Below are 22762 nucleotides of genomic sequence, written 5' to 3' on the forward strand. Positions count from 1 at the left end.
GAGCAGCCTAAGAGACTTAATAACTTCACAGAGAATCACTGATTTAAATCAAATGGCACCACTTTCCAAACACTGTAATATAGACAACAAAGTACAACCAACCAACACCATTTTTCCCCCCTAAATGAGATGTCCTCTGTTCTTTTTGAATTACACCGAACTTGACGCACAGCCAGATGTGAGACCGGAGTTTAGGGACCATCACCAAATTACCATGGCGAAAGGAAATGCTTTGATGAAAACTACTTAGATTGGAAAAATGTATGATTATTCAAGTTTGAAGATTTTTTATTGAAATAAATTTGAAAAAAATCTCATCCATCCATCCATTTTCTTCCTCTTTATCCAGAGTCGGGTCGCGGGAACAGCAGCTCAAGCAAAGCCGCCCAGACCTCCCGATCCACACACACCTCCCCCAGCTCCTCCGGGGGAACCCCAAGGCGTTCCCAAGCCAGCCGAGAGATGTAATTCTTCCAGCGTGTCCTGGGTCTTCCCCGGGGCCTCCTCCCAATGGGACGTGCCCGGACCACCTCTCCAGCGAGGCGTCCAGGGGGCATCCGGAAAAGATGCCCGAGCCACCTCAACTGACTCCTTTCAACGTGGAGGAGCAGCGGCTCGACTCCGAGCTCCTCCCGAGTGACCGAGCTCCTCACCCTATCTCTAAGGGAGCGCCCAGCCACACTGCGGAGGAAACTCATCTCGGCCGCTTGTACCCGTGATCTCGTTCTTTCGGTCATGAGCCAAATCTCATGACCATAGGTGAGGATCGTAACGTAGATCGATCGGTAAATTGAGAGCTTTGCCCCCTACTCAGCTCTCTCTTCACCACGACGGTCCGATACAGCGACCGCATCACTGCAGATGCTGCACCGATCCGTCCATCGTTCTCACGCTCCATCTGTCCCTCACTCGTGAATAAGACCCCAAGATACTTAAACTCCTCCACTTGAGGCAAGGACACTCCACCGACCTGAAGAGGGCAAAGCACCTTTTTCCGGTCGAGAACTATAGCCTCGGATTTGGAGGTGCTGATTTTCATCCCGGACGCCTCACACTCGGCTGCAAACCGCCCCAGTGCATGCTGAAGGTCCTGATTTGACGAAGCCAACAGAACCACATCGTCCGCAAACAGCAGAGACGAGATTCTGTGGTTCCCAAACCAGACCCCCTCTACACCCTGGCTGCGCCTAGAAATTCTGTCCATAAAAATAATGAACAGAACCGGTGACAAAGGGCAGCCCTGGCGGAGGCCAACGTGCACTGGAAACAGGTTTGACTTACTACCGGCAATGCAAACCAAGCTCCTGCTGCGGTCGTACAGGGACCGGATAGCCCTTAGCAAAGGATCCCGGACCCCGTACTCCCGGAGCACTCCCCACAGGGTGCCCAGAGGGACACGGTCGAATGCCTTCTCCAGATACATAAAACACATGTGGACTGGTTGGGCGAACTCCCATGAACCCTTGAGCACCCGATGGAACGTGTAGAGCTGGTCCAGTGTGCTGCAACCAGGACGAAAACCACACTGCTCCTCCTGAATCCGAGGTTCGACCATCGGTCGAATTCTCCTCTCCAGTACTCTGGAATAGACCTTACCGGGGAGGCTGAGGAGTGTGATCCCCATATAGTTGGAACACACCCTCCGGTCCCCCTTCTAAAACAGAGGGACCACCACCCCAGTCTGCCAATCCAGAGGCACTGTCCCCGATCGCCACGCGATGTTGCAGAGGTGTGTCAGCCAAGACAGTCCCACAACATCCAGAGACTTAAGGTACTCAGGACGGATTTCATCCACCCCAGGAGCCTTGCCACCAAGGAGCTTTCCAACCACCTCAGTGACTTCTGCCTGGGTAATGGATGAGTCCGCCTCTGGGTCCCCAGTCTCTGCCTCCTCTTCGGAAGACGTGACGATGGGATTGAGGAGATCCTCGAAGTACTTCCACCGCCCAACAACATCCCAACATCAGTTATTGAGAAAAATCTCAATAACGTTTTATTTATAACTTGTTGTGCCACCAAACTCACATCACACATCAATAAACCCCAGCTTTAAATTAAAAGGTATTGATATTTTATTCAAATTTATTATAATAAAAAATTCAAAATTACACTCAACAAAAATATAAACGCAACACTTTTGGTTTTGCTCCCATTTTGTATGAGATGAACTCAAAGATCTAAAACTTTTTCCACATACACAATATCACCATTTCCCTCAAATATTGTTCACAAACTAGTCTAAATCTGTGATAGTGAGCACTTCTCCTTTGCTGAGATAATCCATCCCACCTCACAGGTGTGCCATACCAAGATGCTGATTAGACACCATGATTAGTGCACAGGTGTGCCTTAGACTGTCCACAATAAAAGGCCACTCTGAAAGGTGCAGTTTTGTTTTATTGGGGGGGGGGATACCAGTCAGTATCTGGTGTGACCACCATTTGCCTCATGCAGTGCTACACATCTCCTTTGCATAGAGTTGATCAGGTTGTCAATTGTGGCCCGTGGAATGTTGGTCCACTCCTCTTCAATGGCTGTGCGAAGTTGCTGGATATTGGCAGGAACTGGTACACGCTGTCATATACGCCGGTCCAGAGCATCCCAAACATGCTCAATGGGTGACATGTCCGGTGAGTATGCCGGCCGTGCAAGAACTGGGACATTTTCAGCTTCCAAGAATTGTGTACAGATCCTTGCAACATGGGGCCGTGCATTATCCTGCTGCAACATGACGTGATGTTCTTGGATGTATGGCACAACAATGGGCCTCAGGATCTCGTCACGGTATCTCTGTGTATTCAAAATGCCATCAATAAAATGCACCTGTGTTCTTCGTCCATAACAGACACCTGCCCGTACCATAACCCCACCACCACCATGGGCCACTCGATCTACAACATTGACATCAGAAAACTGCTCACCCACACGACGCCACACACGCTGTCTGCCATCTGCCCTGGACAGTGTGAACCGGGATTCATCCGTGAAGAGAACACCTCTCCAACGTGCCAAACACCAGCGAATGTGAGCATTTGCCCACTCAAGTCGGTTACGACGACGAACTGGAGTCAGGTCGAGACCCCGATGAGGACGACGAGCACGCAGATGAGCTTCCCTGAGACGGTTTCTGACAGTTTGTGCAGAAATTCTTTGGTTATGCAAACCGATTGTTTCAGCAGCTGTCCGAGTGGCTGGTCTCAGACGATCTTGGAGGTGAACATGCTGGATGTGGAGGTCCTGGGCTGGTGTGGTTACACGTGGTCTGCGGTTGTGAGGCTGGTTGGATGTACTGCCAAATTCTCTGAAACGCCTTTGGAGACGGCTTATGGTAGAGAAATGAACATTCAATACACGAGCAACAGCTCTGGTTGACATTCCTGCTGTCAGCATGCCAATTGCACGCTCCCTCAAATCTTGCGACATCTGTGGCATTGTGCTGTGATAAAACTGCACCTTTCAGAGTGGCCTTTTATTGTGGGCAGTCTAAGGCACACCTGTGCACTAATCAATCAATCAATCAATCAATTTTTTTATATAGCGCCAAATCACAACAAACAGTTGCCCCAAGGCGCTTTATATTGTAAGGCAAGGCCATACAATAATTATATAAAACCCCAACGGTCAAAACGACCCCCTGTGAGCAAGCACTTGGCTACAGTGGGAAGGAAAAACTCCCTTTTAACAGGAAGAAATCTCCAGCAGAACCAGGCTCAGGGAGGGGCAGTCTTCTGCTGGGACTGGTTGGGGCTGAGGGAGAGAACCAGGAAAAAGTCATGCTGTGGAGGGGAGCAGAGATCGATCACTAATGATTAAATGCAGAGTGGTGCATACAGAGCAAAAAGAGAAAGAAACAGTGCATCATGGGAACCCCCCAGCAGTCTACGTCTATAGCAGCATAACTAAGGGATGGTTCAGGGTCACCTGATCCAGCCCTAACTATAAGCTTTAGCAAAAAGAAAGTTTTAAGCCTAATCTTAAAAGTAGAGAGGGTGTCTGTCTCCCTGATCTGAATTGGGAGCTGGTTCCACAGGAGAGGAGCCTGAAAGCTGAAGGCTCTGCCTCCCATTCTACTCTTACAAACCCTAGGAACTACAAGTAAGCCTGCAGTCTGAGAGCGAAGCGCTCTATTGGGGTGATATGGTACTACGAGGTCCCTAAGATAAGATGGGACCTGATTATTCAAAACCTTATAAGTAAGAAGAAGAATTTTAAATTCTATTCTAGAATTAACAGGAAGCCAATGAAGAGAGGCCAATATGGGTGAGATATGCTCTCTCCTTCTAGTCCCCGTCAGTACTCTAGCTGCAGCATTTTGAATTAACTGAAGGCTTTTTAGGGAACTTTTAGGACAACCTGATAATAATGAATTACAATAGTCCAGCCTAGAGGAAATAAATGCATGAATTAGTTTTTCAGCATCACTCTGAGACAAGACCTTTCTGATTTTAGAGATATTGCGTAAATGCAAAAAAGCAGTCCTACATATTTGTTTAATATGCCCTTTGAATTACATATCCTGATCAAAAATGACTCCAAGATTTCTCACAGTATTACTAGAGGTCAGGGTAATGCCATCCACAGTAAGGATCTGGTTAGACACCATGTTTCTAAGATTTGTGGGGCCAAGTACAATAACTTCAGTTTTATCTGAGTTTAAAAGCAGGAAATTAGAGGTCATCCATGTCTTTATGTCTGTAAGACAATCCTGCAGTTTAGCTAATTGGTGTGTGTCCTCTGGCTTCATGGATAGATAAAGCTGGGTATCATCTGCGTAACAATGAAAATTTAAGCAATACCGTCTAATAATACTGCCTAAGGGAAGCATTTATAAAGTGAATAAAATTGGTCCTAGCACAGAACCTTGTGGAACTCCATAATTAACTTTAGTCTGTGAAGAAGATTCCCCATTTACATGAACAAATTGTAATCTATTAGACAAATATGATTCAAACCACTGCAGCGCAGTGCCTTTAATACCTATGGCATGCTCTAATCTCTGTAATAAAATTTTATGGTCAACAGTATCAAAAGCAGCACTGAGGTCTAACAGAACAAGCACAGAGATGAGTCCACTGTCCGAGGCCATAAGAAGATCATTTGTAACCTTCACTAATGCTGTTTCTGTACTATGATGAATTCTAAAACCTGACTGAAACTCTTCAAATAGACCATTCCTCTGCAGATGATCAGTTAGCTGTTTTACAACTACCCTTTCAAGAATTTTTGAGAGAAAAGGAAGGTTGGAGATTGGCCTATAATTAGCTAAGATAGCTGGGTCAAGTGATGGCTTTTTAAGTAATGGTTTAATTACTGCCACCTTAAAAGCCTGTGGTACATAGCCAACTAACAAAGATAGATTGATCATATTTAAGATTGAAGCATTAAATAATGGTAGGGCTTCCTTGAGCAGCCTGGTAGGAATGGGGTCTAATAAACATGTTGATGGTTTGGATGAAGTAACTAATGAAAATAACTCAGACAGAACAATCGGAGAGAAAGAGTCTAACCAAATACCGGCATCACTGAAAGCAGCCAAAGATAACGATACGTCTTTGGGATGGTTATGAGTAATTTTTTCTCTAATAGTTAAAATTTTGTTAGCAAAGAAAGTCATGAAGTCATTACTAGTTAAAGTTAATGGAATACTCAGCTCAATAGAGCTCTGACTCTTTGTCAGCCTGGCTACAGTGCTGAAAAGAAACCTGGGGTTGTTCTTATTTTCTTCAATTAGTGATGAGTAGAAAGATGTCCTAGCTTTACGGAGGGCTTTTTTATAGAGCAACAGACTCTTTTTCCAGGCTAAGTGAAGATCTTCTAAATTAGTGAGATGCCATTTCCTCTCCAACTTACGGGTATCTGCTTTAAGCTACGAGTTTGTGAGTTATACCACGGAGTCAGGCACTTCTGATTTAAAGCTCTCTTTTTTAGAGGAGCTACAGCATCCAAAGTTGTCTTCAATGAGGATGTAAAACTATTGATGAGATACTCTATCTCACTTACAGAGTTTAGGTAGCTACTCTGCACTGTGTTGGTATATGGCATTAGAGAACATAAAGAAGGAATCATATCCTTAAACCTAGTTACAGCGCTTTCTGAAAGACTTCTAGTGTAATGAAACTTATTCCCCACTGCTGGGTAGTCCATCAGAGTAAATGTAAATGTTATTAAGAAATGATCAGACAGAAGGGAGTTTTCAGGGAATACTGTTAAGTCTTCTATTTCCATACCATAAGTCAGAACAAGATCTAAGATATGATTAAAGTGGTGGGTGGACTCATTTACGTTTTGAGCAAAGCCAATAGAGTCAAATAATAGATTAAATGCAGTGTTGAGGCTGTCATTCTCAGCATCTGTGTGGATGTTAAAATCGCCCACTATAATTATCTTATCTGAGCTAAGCACTAAGTCAGACAAAAGGTCTGAAAATTCACAGAGAAACTCACAGTAACGACCAGGTGGACGATAGATAATAACAAATAAAACTGGTTTTTGGGACTTCCAATTTGGATGGACAAGACTAAGAGTCAAGCTTTCAAATGAATTAAAGCTCTGTCTGGGTTTTTGATTAATTAATAAGCTGGAATGGAAGATTGCTGCTAATCCTCCGCCTCGGCCCGTGCTACGAGCATTCTGACAGTTAGTGTGACTCGGGGGTGTTGACTCATTTAAACTAACATATTCATCCTGCTGTAACCAGGTTTCTGTAAGGCAGAATAAATCAATATGTTGATCAATTATTATATCATTTACCAACAGGGACTTAGAAGAGAGAGACCTAATGTTTAATAGACCACATTTAACTGTTTTAGTCTGTGGTGCAGTTGAAGGTGCTATATTATTTTTTCTTTTTGAATTTTTATGCTTAAATACATTTTTGCTGGTTATTGGTAGTCTGGGAGCAGGCACCGTCTCTACGGGGATGGGGTAATGAGGGGATGGCAGGGGGAGAGAAGCTGCAGAGAGGTGTGTAAGACTACAACTCTGCTTCCTGGTCCCAACCCTGGATAGTCACGGTTTGGAGGATTTAAGAAAATTGGCCAGATTTCTAGAAATGAGAGCTGCTCCACCACTCAGACAGCCAGCAATTCAAGGAGAACATGCGGCTAAACATGTCACTCCCGGTCTGATTGGGGAGGGGCCCAGAGAAAACTACAGAGTCCGACATTGTTTTTGCAAAGTTACACACCAATTTAATGTTAATTTTAGTGACCTCCGATTGGCGTAACCGGGTGTCATTACTGCCGACGTGAATTACAATCTTACCAAATTTACGCTTAGCCTTAGCCAGCAGTTTCAAATTTCCTTCAATGTCGCCTGCTCTGGCCCCCGGAAGACAATTGACTATGGTTGCTGGTGTCGCTAACTTCACATTTCGCAAAACAGAGTCGCCAATAACCAGAGTTTGATCCTCGGCGGGTGTGTCGTCGAGTGGGGAAAAACGGTTAGAGATGTGAACGGGTTGGCGGTGTACACGGGGCTTCTGTTTAGAACTACGCTTCCTCCTCACAGTCACCCAGTCAGCCTGCTTTCCCGGCTGCTCGGGATCTGCCAGGGGGTAACTAACGGCGGCTAAGCTACCTTGGTCCGCACCGACTACAGGGGCCTGGCTAGCTGTAGAATTTTCCACGGTGCGGAGCCGAGTCTCCAATTCGCCCAGCCTGGCCTCCAAAGCTACGAATAAGCTACACTTATTACAAGTACCGTTACTGCTAAAGGAGGCCGAGGAATAACTAAACATTTCACACCCAGAGCAGAAAAGTGCGGGAGAGACAGGAGAAGCCGCCATGCTAAACCGGCTAAGAGCTAGTAGCTACGCTAAGCTAGCGGATTTCTAAAAACACGCAAAGTGAATAATGTGTAAATAATTTAGAGGTGATTCAGCAGAAGGACTGCTTTAGTTAAGGCACGTAAAGATTACACTGGGAAACAAATCGTAATCTAGATAACTAGATCAATCTAACTGCGCAGATTAAACAGCTAACAGATACAGAAAAACACCGCTGTGCTCCGGAACAGGAAGTGATACAATACCGCAGTGAGAGCCAACCACCAGTCATGGTGTCTAATCAGCATCTTGATATGGCACACCTGTGAGGTGGGATGGATTATCTCAGCAAAGGAGAAGTGCTCACTATCACAGATTTAGACTGGTTTGTGAACAATATTTGAGGGAAATGGTGATATTGTATATGTGGAAAAAGTTTTAGATCTTTGAGTTCATCTCATACAAAATGGGAGCAAAACCAAAAGTGTTGCGTTTATATTTTTGTTGAGTATTTTATAATCGTAATTTTTTAAAATCTAAGTTCAAAATTATATAATCATAAATTTTTCAAATCTAAGTACTGTAGTACAACCAGAGGGAGCTCAGTGATGTGTGATGTGAGTTTGGTGGTACTACAAGTTATAAATAAAGTTATTGAGATTTTATTCAAATTTATTTCAATAAAAAATCTTCAACACTGTCTAATCATACATTTTTCCAATCTAAGTGCTGTAGTACAACCAGAAGCAGCTCACTGATGTGTGACATCAGTTTGGTGGGACTACAAACCATAAATGTACGTTACTGAGTTTTTATCAAAGCAATTCCTTTCGGCGTGGTAATTTGTTGACGTCCCTGAGCTCCAGTCTCGCAGTCGGCTGTACATCAAGTTCACTGTAAATCATAAAGAACAGAAGACGTCTCATTTTGGGGGGAAAAAACGGTGGTGGGCGGGTGTAGTTTGTTGTCTGTATTACGTTTGGACAGAGGTGTCATTTGATTTAAAACAGTGATCCGCTTTGAAGTTATTGATTCTGGAGAGTCAAATACTTGAATATTTTTCCAACTTAAGTACTAATAGTCCAAATCTCTGTACAATAGCTTAGCGACAGCAAAAGGTGAGAAAATATCAGAAATGATTTAATGTGAGCACGAAATACATATTTTGGGAGCTCAATTTAGGCCTATAATGTGCACACGTTTTATTAATTCAAGGACTTAATTAAAGGAAAAAATTAAGTTGACCAAAAATAAATAAATAAATAAAAAATCACCTTAAGTGACCTCTCCCGGGTTACGTAAGGTTGAGCTGAGTTGTCATAATGCTCATGATAGATTGTTCTTAGCAATCTGAACTGAAACATGACATGTTAGAAATGGCTACAGCTCTTTGTGTTTTCACAAAATTTTAGATGTAATTTTCAAATTTTGTATCTTATCTATCTGCAGATACTAATGTCCTTACTACTGCCAGCAAAAGGTGCAAACCTGAGTACATAACTCCGTTAGCGGACTAGCAAACTACCTCATTAGCTGCCACTGTCACTGTAAATGCAGCATAACAGCTAATTAGCTGTGCACTCACATTAGGGGGGCTGCCGCAGATGTAATAGTAGAGCTTGTCTCGGGGTGCTGTCTGTGTTGGGGTGGAGTCAGTCTTGTGTGGTGAAATATAAATGGAGTGTTTGCTGGACAGCAGCATGCGGCGTGGTGACCCAGTCCTCAGGGTGGGATACGGACACAATGGTGGACAGTCCGCCTACACACACATACACACATACAATTTGTTACAATTTGTCCATTACATTCCATTTTTGTGGCTTCTTTTTCAGTATTTCCTACATTCCCCACAACTCCTGTTGAACTCTTGCAGTGTAGATAGAATGATGTCAGCTCTACCCATGACAATATAAATCTACAAGCACGTACAGTGCATCCAGAAAGTATTCACAGCACTTCACTTTTACCACATTTTGATATGTTACAGCCTTATTTCAGAATGGAAAAAAAAAAATTTTCCCTTCAAAATTCTATCCACAACACCACATAATGACAACATAAAAAAGGGTTTCTGAAATGCAAATTTATTAAAAACAAAAATAAGAAATCACATGTACGAGGACTATTAGAAAAGTATCCGACCTTATTATTTTTTTCAAAAACCATATGGATTTGAATCACGTGTGATTACATCAGACATGCTTCTCGTCGATTTTTTCATTGTTTAGGAATGGCTCAGAGACTGCTGCTTTGTTTGATAAAAATTTTTTCAAAACTGTAAGGCACAACTGAGTGGACACCATTCGATAAATTCAGCTGGTTTTCGGTAAAAATTTTAACGGCTGATGAGAGATTTTGGTCTGGTAGTGTCGCCGTAAGGACGGCCTACGGCGCCTGACCGCGATCTGCGCTTCGAGGCGGCAGCGTCTCGCTGTTTCAAGTTGAAAACTTCCACATTTCAGGCTCTGTTGACCCAGTAAGTCGTCAGCGAACAGATGACTTTCAGAAGAAGTCGGCATGAGGAGTTTATTCGGACATTCCATTGTTAACGGACATTTTGTAATGAAAGAACGTGCGGGCAGAGTCACATGTCGGGCCGGACCCGACCGCGGGGGGTCGCGACAGGAAAAACACCTCCGTTGGAAACCTTAACGGGCAAGTTGGAACATGCCCAAGCTGTTAAACAATTTCTCAGTTACTCACTTGTTGAAAGCCATCAAAAGCCGCCTGAATTTTACAAATGGTTTTCAACACGGAGGTGTTTTTCCTGTCGCGGCGCACACAGATTCGCCGAGTCGTCATGGAAACGACTCGGCGAATTTGCGCGCACGTCTTTCATTAAAAAATGTCCTTAAACAGTGGAATGTCCGCATAAAGTCCTCATGCCGGCCTCTTCTGAATCTTCTCTGTTCTCTCACGACGTCCTGGGTGAATTAAGCCTTAAATTAGGATGTTTTCAGGTCGAAACAGGCCAACGACGGCGCCTGGAAGCGCTGCAGGACGTCCCGCTCTGTGGGAAGTCCTTACACCGACAGAAACACCCCATAATCTCTCATCAGCCGTTAAACTTTTCACCGAAAACCAGCTTAATTTCTCGAATAGTATCCACTTGGATATTCCTCACAGATCCAGGAAAAATATTGATAAAGCAACGCGCGTCGTCTGGAGCAGCGTGTGAAACAAAGGAATTCAGTCGAGAGGGCGGGACCACATCTCACTCAAGGCCTGCCCACAGGGAAATGACGTCACCGACACTCGTGAAAAACTCACGCATGCGCACGAGGGTTCAAGCATGATTGGTGGAATCGCACGTCATTCAAATCCATATAGTTAAAAAAAAAAGGGTCGGTTTATTGTCTAATAGACCTCGTACATAAGTACTTTGTTGATGCACCTTTGGCAATTACAGCCTCAGGTCTTCTTGAATATGATGCTACAAGCTTTGTGTACCTATCTTTGGACAGTTTTGTCCATTCCTCTTTGTAGCACCTCTTAAACTCCATCAGGTTGGATGGGGAGCGTCGGTGCACAGCCATTTTCAGATCTCTCCAGAGATGTTCAATCAGATTCAGGTCTGGGCTCTGGATGGGCCACTCAAGGACATTCACAGAGTTGCTCTGAGCCACTCCTTTGATATCTTGACTGAGTGCTCAGGGTCACTGTCCTGCTGAAAGATGAACCGTCATCACAGTCTGAGGTCAAAAGCACTCTGGAGCAGGTTTTCATCCAGGATGTCTCTGTACATTACTGCATTCATCTTTCCCTCGATCCTGACGAGTTTCCCAGTTCCTGCTGCTGAAAAACATCCCCACAGCATGATGCTGTCACCACCATGCTTCACTGTAGGGATGGTGCCTGGTTTCTTCCAAACATGATGCCTGGCATTCACACCAAAGAGTTCAATCTTTGTCTCATCAGACCAGAGAATTTTGTTTCTCCTGGTCTGTGAGTCCTTCAGGTGCCTTTTGGCAAACTCCAGGTGGGCTGCCATGTGCCTTTTACTAAGGAGTTGCATCTGTCTGCTCACTCTACCACACAGGCCTGATTGGTGGATTGCTGCAGAGACGGTTGCCCTTCTGGAAGGTTCTCCTCTCTCCACAGAGGAATACTGGAGCTCTGACAGAGTGACCATTGGGTTCTTGGTCTCCTTCCTGACTAAAGCCCTTCTCCCCCATTCGGTCAGTTTAGACAGGTGGCCAACTCTAACAACAGTCCTGGTGGATTTCAAATTCTTCCATTTATGGATGATGGAGGCCACTGTGCTCATTGGGACCTTCAAAGCAGCAGAAATGTTTCTATACCCTTCTCCAGATTTGTGCCTTGAGATGGGATAATGAAGAAGAATCCTGTGTCAGAGGTCTACAGACAATTCCTTTGACTTCATGCTTGGTTTGTGCTCTAACATGCACTGTCAGCTGTGTGACCTTAATTGTAGACAAGTGTGTGCGTCTTTCCGAATCATGTCCATTCAAGTGAATTTAACCCAGGCAGACTCCAATTAAGATGTAGAAATATCTCAAGGATGATCAACGGAAACAGGGTGCACCCGAGCTCAATTTTGAACTTTGTGGCAAAGGCTGTGTTCATGTGATTTCTTAGTTTTATTTATTTTTAATAAATTTACAAAAATCTCAAAAAAGCTTTTTCACATTGTCATTATGGGGTATTGTATGTTGAATTATGAGGAAAAAATAGACAATCCATTTTAGAATAAGGCTGTAACATACCACTAAGTCCTTTCAGCTGCTCCCTTGTTTTCTCTCGGTGTCACCACAGCAGATCCAAAATGTGGAAAACGTGAAGTGCTGTGAATACTTTCTGGATACACCGCAGCAGCTCCCACTGAAGGTGCTGCTAGTTTCTGGTTTCAAAAACGTTTTGTTTGCTGAAATATTCAGAAGTGTTTAAAATTTTATTTGCAAACCCAGAATGAAACCTGTCAGTAAAAATGTCTGTATAGCGAGGATAAAACTAGATTTTCTTAACTACACTGCAGCAACATAGACAGAATACTTACTCCTGCTGAAGGTGACCTTGGTGAATATCGCACAGCAAAGTGCCGCATCTGTTTGATGTAAACGTTGTTGTAGAAGCAAATGAGATCTCCTCGCTCCTCCTCTCCATCACCCACAACCAAAGGTGTGGAGGTGGCCTTGGAGCTGGTGTCAGTGGGGGTGGAGGGAGCACTGCCAGGCTGGGGGGTAGGCATGGTGCTATGGGAGCAGACACCTACCGGACTATTTTCTCCAGCTGTAGAGAGGAGTTTAGGGCAGGGTGACACATTGGGTCAGTGAGGTCAGTGACTGTCAAAACTGAATAAACTGTAATGTTCTATAGTGTTTTGAGACTTCTGACCTGGATCCTGGCTGGTGTCAGTTGGTGAACTCTGTTTGTTGGTGTTGTTGCTGTCTGAGTGACGCCTCTTCCTCGCTGAGATCACCACACTCCTGTACACCTGAGACAAACACATACACAGACACAAACTAATGTAGACATCTGAACATGGTTTCCCGGGAAATGGATAAAGCCCTCAAGCCAGGAGTTTAGAGCTGGTGACAAATCTGATAGTGTGTCTTTCGCAGTGGTGGGCACAGCTAACCAAAAAGTTAGCTTCAATAACTGCTAATCAGCTAACTGAAAAGTTATCTTTTATAATGGTAAACCGATAAACCACCAAAAAATTAATTGGAAGCTACAGCTAACTGCTAACCGATAACTTTCAGTTTTGTATCCGGTACACTCTCAACTACTAACAAGCCGATTTTGAGTTTAAACACCGCCAGGGCTTCTGATAGAAACAAAGGCCATCACAAACCCAAACACAGCCAATGAGTCAGTGCTTCTGTGTTTGTGCGTCCTGCCCATTTGCCCATAAAGCATCATTTACCTTGATAGCATACAGTGGTCCAGCCATGAGGCAGACATCTTGAAAAGGAAAGCAGGTTTGACTTATGGTTTTGATTTATAAATCAAATTAATCCAGATAGAATAACTCTTAAAATGTACAAAGTGAAAATATAACACGTCTGTTAATTTTAAAATAATGCACTAATTCTGAAGATTTGAACATTAACACACAGATGCCCAAAGGGATGGGTAAACTGGTTTTGAAAATGCCCCCTTTTTTTTACAAATGAAAATCTGTATAATGTGGCATGTTAATGAGCAGCAAAGATTAAATGAGTAACAACAGGTCTGTCATTACATTAATTTCAACACTTAATGAAAGGCATCAGAGGGCTGACATGATGATAAAAATTTTAAAGTAAATATACATATGCAAAAGTACACTGAACAAAAATATAAACACCACTCTGAAATGTGCTGACGGACGAACAGCATATTAGATATTATTTGATGTAGATGAACATGGATTGGTGCTGGAAACCCTAAGATAAAATCTTGAATCCACTGGTTTTGTTTTTTCAATGTTTAGGTGACTAACACCCCTATACTACAAGAATGTTCCATTAGCATCCCCCACGATCCAGAAAAAGTGCAAAAATGGGATGAAATGGCTTACCCTGGCATGCCTCTGATCAGGCTGGCTTATGAACAACATACATGACAATCTGGTTAAAGACTAAAGTAATGCTGTGCCCAGTTGCGCTCTCAGCCAGAACCATAACAAACACTACTTTTGTTTAAAATTTTTATCTCGATGGAGCACAATCAAACATGTTTCAAACTGTACTCATTAGGACTACCCTGTTTAAAGATATTTGAATATGACTGAACCTGTTAAGACTACAAACACCCAGAAGTGACTGCATAAGGATGCCGATTTGTCGAATCAGGATGAAATGTTTGAACAGTTTGAAAATTCTACCAAAACTGGTGTCGACGATAGCCATAACTACTGCATATACCAATTTTGTTCAAGACTGACAAAAGATGGATGAAGGAGTTACTGTGATCCTTGAAAATGCACTCTTGATTTGCTTTTTGGGATGAAACGGGAAGGAACAGCACCGCTCTGTGGAATAGGGGCATAAGGGGTTAGCACTGTTTCCTCACCGAAAGAAGACGGTGGGTTTGCTTCCTGCCTGGTCTTTTATGTTCACGTGGGTTCCCTCCGGGTGCTCCGGCTTCCTCCCACTTCCAAAGACAAGCAGGTTAGGTGAACTGGAAACTTTAAATTGACAGAGGTGGGAATATCTTTGATCCACAACGTGAATTCTTCCTTCCAGAACAGCTCTTTATATAATCATTTTGATTCATCTACCTGTTGCCACATGTACAGAAGGACTGGATTATCATTCCTACACTCATATTGTTACATTTAATACAAAATAATAAGCGCAAGCTGCAGCTCCTGCTGCCGCTGATGCTGCATTCAAGTACCGTCAGAAATTACACAACTTTTTTGTTGTTTCAAATTCAACAGTTGCTTGGCAAAATAATTAATTATATCCATACAAAAGATTAATTCTGGCCTATGTAAGGTGCCTGAGCCCACTGAAGCTGCCCCCCTCCCCCCCACAAAGATAAAAAAATCCAAGCAAGCAGGCTGAGTTTGTCCTGTAATTTCCAACGGTACATGAAGCAGCAGCAGCCAGCGGCTTCTGCGCTGTGTGAAAACATTCAGCTGCTCCAACAAAGTCAAATTAAACAATAATATTACAAAAACTAAACAAACGATTAAAAAACGTCAAGAACGACAGCAAAACGAGACACAGACGAATTGAGATTTTCGTTGCCCTTTGTTCAAATTTTTCAACAGTTTAAAATCCTGACGTAGCGCCGGCTGCAGGAACGAAGCTGCGCGAATGTTAAACGATGCCAACACCAGTCAATGAAAGTCCAGATTTCTTGTTTCGTCAGGGCTTCGTCACCCTTCGTTACATGCCGTGTCACTGGGCCTTTAGTCACCTAGAACAACCAGGCTCATATGCATGGATGTTCTTTTTGCATTTTAGTTCTGCATTCAATTGTATCAACCCCAGCCGCCTGCTCTCTAAGCTACAGGACCTGGTGGTTGACCACAGTATATGTAGATCGGTAGGGGACTTTCTTACCAACCGGTTGCAGTCAGTGAGGGTGGGGTCTTACCACTCCCCAGTTTTAAAGCTGAACACAGGTGTTCCCCAAGGATGTGTGTTAAGCCCCTTACTTTACACCTTATACACTTATGACTACAGGCCCACCCATCCAAACAATAACTTCATCATCGAATTTGCGGATGATACTACTGTGATTGGCCTAATACAGCATGGTAAGCAGGTCACTTACAGGGAGGATGCCTCTAAACTCACTGAGTGGTGCGTACTGAACAACTTGGCACTAAACTCCTCCAAAACTAAGGAATTAGTTCTGGACTTTAACAAGAGGCAGGGTGATGATCCACCCCCACTTTATATACTGGGGGACATGGTGGAGAGAGTGAGTCACTTTAAATTCTTGAGCACTTTAATTTCACAGGACTTAACATGGACATTGAACATCACATCCCTAGTCATAAAAGCACAGCAGCGATTATACTTTTTAAGGACCCTGAGGAGATCCTATCTGCCCCAGCCATTGCTTCTGTCCTTTTACAAATGCTCCACTGAGAGCATTTTGACTCATGACATGCTGGTGTGGTTTAGCAACTGCACTGTGTCAGACAAGAAGGCACTGGACAGACTAGTTAAGTTTGCTCAAAACATTATTAAGTGTGATCTTCCACCTCTCATAGATATTTACAAAATAAGATCCTTGCATAGGGCAAGAGGGATAATACAGGATCCATGTCATCCAACTCATTCATTGTTCATCCATATGCCCTCTGGGAGGCGCTATAGGGCTTTAAAGGGGCACACAACCAGACTGATGAACAGTTTTTCCCTTGGACAATATGAGCCCTGAATTCATTGTAGTCCTTGTCTATTGTGTGTGTGCAATTACTTTTAAATGGGTGAGTGTTATTTCTGCCATTGTGGAGTTGCTTTTAAATTTCGTTGCACACGTGCAATGACAATAAACATTTTTCTGATTCTGATTCTGATTTTGATTCTGATTAGATAGACCTTTATTGATCCCTTGGGAAGACTCCAGTTCAGGAATGAAAATTTAAAAGGTGTAAACCCCAAACCCCAAAACAAAAGCTTTAACTGGTGCACCTAACTGGTGCTCAGATGCTCATGGATGCTAAAAATACATGATGCACACCAGAAAACAAGGAGGAAAGCACTTCTCAGAGGATAACAATGATAAATTGTAGGAAAAGCACTTCCATCTGTGTTTTCAGTTGTGCGTCATAGAGTTTTAGTATGCACAAGGACCAGTTATGTGCATGCATAGGTATGCATCACCCCTGCAATACCTTTCATTTTGCTTTGTTTTATCTGTTGTATGTTTCAATAAGCAGCAGCGGTGCTGACACTTACATTGCTGTTGGCCTGAGGCTGGGAGCGGTAACACTTCATAATGTTCTGGAAAGATTTGTCCTCCTTAGTCACCTGCAAAAAAATCAAATAAAATGATGAAAAAAAAAAAATAAAAATAAAAAAAAAATATATATATATATATATATATATATATATACACACACACACACACACACACACACACATGGAATGAAAATATCACAATGGAAATAAGTCTTTTCACTATCTTGTGCGATCCATGTATTTTTAACGTATTTACAATTATATTATGTACTTATATTGAACTTACTACATATCTTACTAAAATCATGCACGCATGCTTTTAATATACAGATAATTTACCACCCCCTGCTGGATTGGAGTGTGAGTCCAGAATGAAAATATCAACAGCGACTGTTCAGTGTTGTTAGCTAATATCCGTAGTTTCTCTAAAAATATTAGTCCTATCAACGTTGGCGGCATTCATCCTTGACCCAAAATACATAAGCATACCAAATGGCAAATGTCAGCTTTCCCCAGTTTGTTCATGATCAAAGTTGCATGCATGTTGCATGCATGTATGCATGCTTTTATTTTTACACACCCACAAACAAAGACAGTGGTGGAAGACATCAAATGCACCATCTTTGTTCCTCATGGCAACGGCAACATGACACTTAACTAAACTGACTAAACCAATTTAACTACAAAAACACAATAAATAAATAACACTAAACAATACTGTTAAAAGCAGCCGGTCTGCTCTGTGTAAGCCTGATCCCGTCAGATCTCAGAAGCTAAGGAGTGAAGCGTCTGGTTAGTACTTGGATGGGAGACCTCTCTGGAACACCAGCAGCTGTGTGTTTCTCCAGGTTAAAACTGGAGTTGCATCAGGAAGGGCATCACAATAATGTGAGCAGCTGAACTGACAACAACAACTAACAACACTGTTAAACTAACATGAACCACAATAAAAACATTTAAAACCCCCAAATCCTGAACTCCCAGGGTGCATTGCAGCACAATGATCATTGTTCACTGTTGTTAACTAATATCGCTAATTTCTCCAAAAATATTGGCCCTATCAACTTTCCGTTTTCGCAGTGTTCATCCTTGACCCAAAATACATAAGCATACCAAATAGCAAACGTCAGCCTCTCCTCAGTTTCTTTGTGATCAAAGCCATACACATGCACGCATACATGCACACAGATGCCATTTGGCTACTATAATATATGTGTACTCCGAGAGCCTGACCTTTGTCATGACATAGACAGCACACATGAGCAGCTGGTCCAGGTGACGATCCATCATGAGTTCAGTACAATGGACGAGAGAGTATTCAAAACATGTCCAGATCTTCCTTCTCAGGTCTGATGAGATATCCAGTCTGGCACACAGATCTCGAAGACGTACACTAGAGAGGTGGTACACCTGTGAATGCAAAGGTCAAATATCATGCTCAATTCAAGCAATTATTGTTCCACATGTCAGTTTGACATCACATCTGCAAGATACAGACACTCAGCACGGAAATGTAAATGGTTTTACTTCAAGATCACACAAACAAAAGATCAAAGGAAAATATTTATTTTCTATTATTCACAAACAAACACACAATAACATTTGTTACTCAATGTCTCTCTCAACTTAGCATGGTCTGTGCACATTCAACTTGACACAGGACACAGAGGAGACATTTATCATGTGTGCACAAACTAACAAACGGGAACTAATTAATCAGGTGATGGGAACAAGTTGTATCTCGTATGTACATAGGAGCACTCAGTACAATAAAACATGGCCTCGATGTATACATTTTTTCTGTCACTATGTCACATAGTTCACTTCCTGCAGAGTGAACTATGATGTGGCAAACCACACTGTCATTCAGCAGCTCTTTTCAATACACTGCAGGATTCTGTTAAGACATTTTGGATACAGCAGCATCAACTGTATCATCATGTATTGTTTGGCTGGTTAGATCCAGGCTTTAAGTGATTTCCTGGGCTCTGTCATCAGAAGTGTATTTGTTTTTAATAAGCGTGTCAAACTTGTAGAGTCGCTTTTCTCTGCATTGATGTTTGTGTCTCTGGGTCGTCCAGCCTGTAAGACTGAGAGAGAGTTGGGAAAAGATGTCTTTTGTTGCTTGATATCATGACCCTGTGGGTGCACAGTCTATGGAGCAGCATTTTCATTTATTGGTTTTCTGCCTATCTCCCTGTCGTTTCCCTGCATCTCGCTGCCCCCCCCCCCTCATCCTGTTCTCCTTGGATTTATTAACTCTGTACCTTAGTGCTCCCATGTTTACCTTTTCTATCTTGTTCCGCATCATGTTCTTTGGTTTTAAAGATCCTTCTGACCTTTTGGGTTTTAAGCAGGAGGTGTCAGAAAAGTTACCAAATAGCCCAGCGCTTCCATCACATTTTTTTCTTTACAGACTGAGCAACCAGATGGTGTTTCTTTTAGTTTGTTCTTGCCTTTTGCGTGTACTGTTGTTTCTGATATTTTGTCCACCTCCGTGTCGTTAGTCCTCACTATGAATAGTGTGGTTTGCGGTGTAATTAGTACTCACTTCTCCTAATTAGCCGGCTCAGTTCTTCTTTAAATAAAACCCTTCAATGTAACTCTGCGTCTATGTCTGTGCTTTGGGATTGGTTTCCCCTGAGTGGTTTCTGACAGTAGGTCTCTTTAGAGGATCCTTGCGTACCATTACTTGGAAAGACTCAGATGAGAAGTACTGTCTGCACTGAGGAAATGTCAGTTACAACACTATCGCCATGAGAAGCTCTTCTTTGTCCATGACCCAGCATGAACTTAGTACTGAGAATTCCAGAAACTGGAAAATGCCGAGAGGATGACCACATATCAGCTGGCTGTGGCAGATATAGGGCTGCTTTCAGGAGGCAGACCAATTCTCGACCTGGATGGTTTTCAACCAGAACCCCATAAGGTTCCAAATGCTCCAGACCTGACCTGACCAACATAAATAATAAGTTGCTCACAACCTGGGCACCAAGACACATAAACAAGGAAGTGCACACACTCACAATTTGTTACTAGGGAGACCTACATGTCAAGACACACCCACCAAAAACTCCAACATATGTGGCAGGTGCCTCATATGCTGGAATCTTGAAAATGTAAAGTGTAACACAAGCTTTTACCTTCCTGAAGAACAGAGACAGTGAGCCTTTTCTCAGAGTGCTTTTGGCTGGTTTGGTAGATGGCTTGGTGACAGCTGACTGGACGGCGAGGGTGCCCGTCAGAGTTTGCCCAGACAGTGGTTGCAGTGTGGTGCCACCTTGTCCAGTCACACTCACTTGGACTGGGATGAAAGTGATGCCTACACTCTCATTAGCTATTCCTGCAGAGACCAAAGGGTAGCAGGAGGAAGGTCTGCTTAGGTACAGAAACTTGGGGGTTAACTGATATTTTTGTGAGGACACATAATCATGTACTCAAAATTTGGATTTCACAGGCTTATTAATATGTAATCAGTTTTTCACCTTGCACAGGGATGGTGACAGTCTGGCCATTGTTGGCAGTAACAGACATGGTGACCAAAGTCTGCCCAGCTGGGATGGCTGTTACTATACTGGCCTGGCCGGTCTTGACCACTGAAGCTGGTGCTGTAGAGGTGCTGCTGATATTACTAGAGGAGGTTACTCCAAGTTCACTGTCCAGTGGTTCGACAAACAGACGCTTCCGTGCCAAGCCAGCAGGCGGGGAGCTGTAGCGGTCCAGCAGGGTGGTGGGGGAGGGGGACACACCTGCAAGAGAGGGTGGGGTCAGATCCTGCTCCAGAAGAGTCTACAACACATTGCACAGCACTTATTCTACTGAAATTTGAAAATTTTAATTCAGACATTGAATACATTAATCACACTTTCAACTTATTGCATTTGAATACATATTATATTTTAATTTGAAAATCTATTAGCATTAGCTCAATGGCCACTAGAACAGGCATATTTTGCACTATGTTTTGTGTTTTGGTTTTGCTGCAAAGCAATCTGGATCCTCCTTAACATGTAGCAAAAGTGATGCTTCTTTTCAGCAGCTCAGTAAAATACTGCACAGTGATGGTTATGTAAGGGCTGGATTTTACTGTGTTCATATTTCAGTGTATTGTCAGACGCTTTGATAGCAAAAACTTTGGTTGGTGTTGTTAACTGCACCTCATCTACAAATATGTGGTTAAGTGCACTGCAAAATACCAACACACTTCTATGTTATGGCCCAGTCACACGGCACTTAACGAAGGGCAACGAAGCCCTGACAAAACAAGAAATCTTGACTTTCGTTGGCATCTTTTAACCTTCGCACAGCTTTGTCCCTGCAGCTGGCAATTCATCAGGATTTTTAAACTGTTGAAAAATTTGAACGAAGGGCAACGAAAACCTCAATTCGTCCATGTTTCGTTTAGCTGTCGATCTTGACGTTTTTAATCGTTTGTTTAGTTTTTGTAACGTTATTGTTTAGTTTGACTTCATTCGACTGGCAGAATGTTTTCACACAGTGCAGAAGCCGGTTTGTGAGCGCTGAGGCTGCTGCTGCGTTCATGTACCGTTGGAAATTACAGGGCAAACTCGGCCTGCTTACTGTTTTATCTGGGTGGGGGGGTCAGCCTCACTGGGCTCAGGCACCTTATATAGGCCAGAATTAATCTTTTATGTGGATACAATTAATTATTTTGCCACAAGCAACTGCTGAATTTTAAACAAAAAAAAGTTGTGTACTTTCCGACGGTACTGGAATGCAGCATCAGTGGCAGCAGCAGCTGCTGCATGCGCTTATTGTTTTTTTTTATTAAAATAACAATATGAGTGTAGGAATGACATTCCAGCCCTTATGTACATGCGGCAACAGGTAGATAATTCAAATGATTATATAAAGAGCTGTTCTGGAAGGCAGAATTCACGTTGTGGATCAGCTGGAGCTGGTGGAAATAACCGCACGTGAGTCAATGCGCAGCGTTCACACAGACTGATCAATTTACTGCTCTGACATATTCAATCATCTTTACACTTATACTTATTCCCCCTTTTGACAGTTTTCTGTTATAAATCAATATATATGGCTTAGAACATAATACAGCGATACAGTGACCACAGCACACCAGAGGTTTTTTTTATTTTTTTTATTGGAGCCAGACGGAGTGCACAGCGTGTTGACAGACAGTGTGGGTTCTGATGATGAAGGAGATGATCCCTCTTTTGTTCTGGAAGAGGAACCAGAGCAGGTGGTCCACTGACGTGCACTCAGGAGCTATGAGCTCCGTCCCAGTGCCGAGTCCTGGAACTCAGAGATGCAGACACACACTGCTCCAGCTGTGGCTCCAGGCGCATTTCATTTAAAGCGTTGAGATCATTAGCTTGGGTTTTGTTAATTTCCCCTTTTATCCCTTTTGCGCTCTTGCTTCGCAGGCTGTTCGGTGATAAAGCTTTCGTCCACCTTTTCTCAACGAATTGTGACTTTTTTTTACTTTTCCCCTTCGTTCAGGAATCGTCCTGTGCTTTGTGACTGGGCCATTACATTTACACATATATCATACGCCAGTATCGTGGAATATCATTGTGTAATGTCTGGCTGGCTTGTGAGTGCAGTAAATCAATCATACTAAAATAAACTAAAAGATCAACTTTTT

General features: G+C 43.0%; 1 protein-coding gene across 2 annotated transcripts in view; it reads right to left on the reverse strand.

Moving 5' to 3' along the window:
- Positions 1–22762, reverse strand: part of rbl2 (retinoblastoma-like 2 (p130)) — a 212382-nt gene that overhangs the window by 8704 nt on the left and 180916 nt on the right. Inside the window, exons 15-21 of one of the 2 annotated variants that reach the window (XM_034175745.1) lie at positions 20622–20885; positions 20280–20479; positions 18370–18546; positions 17134–17205; positions 13121–13220; positions 12788–13015; positions 9351–9526 (exon numbers count right to left, since the gene is read on the reverse strand). In XM_034175745.1, coding sequence (XP_034031636.1) covers positions 9351–9526; positions 12788–13015; positions 13121–13220; positions 17134–17205; positions 18370–18546; positions 20280–20479; positions 20622–20885 — 1217 coding nt within the window. Of the gene's footprint in view, positions 1–9350; positions 9527–12782; positions 13016–13120; positions 13221–17133; positions 17206–18369; positions 18547–20279; positions 20480–20621; positions 20886–22762 lie in introns of both variants that reach the window. The other variant, XM_034175744.1, reaches the window with a different exon arrangement.

The sequence above is a fragment of the Thalassophryne amazonica genome, chromosome 8 (genome assembly GCF_902500255.1).
Source record: "Thalassophryne amazonica chromosome 8, fThaAma1.1, whole genome shotgun sequence".
Taxonomy (NCBI): Eukaryota; Metazoa; Chordata; class Actinopteri; order Batrachoidiformes; family Batrachoididae; genus Thalassophryne; species Thalassophryne amazonica.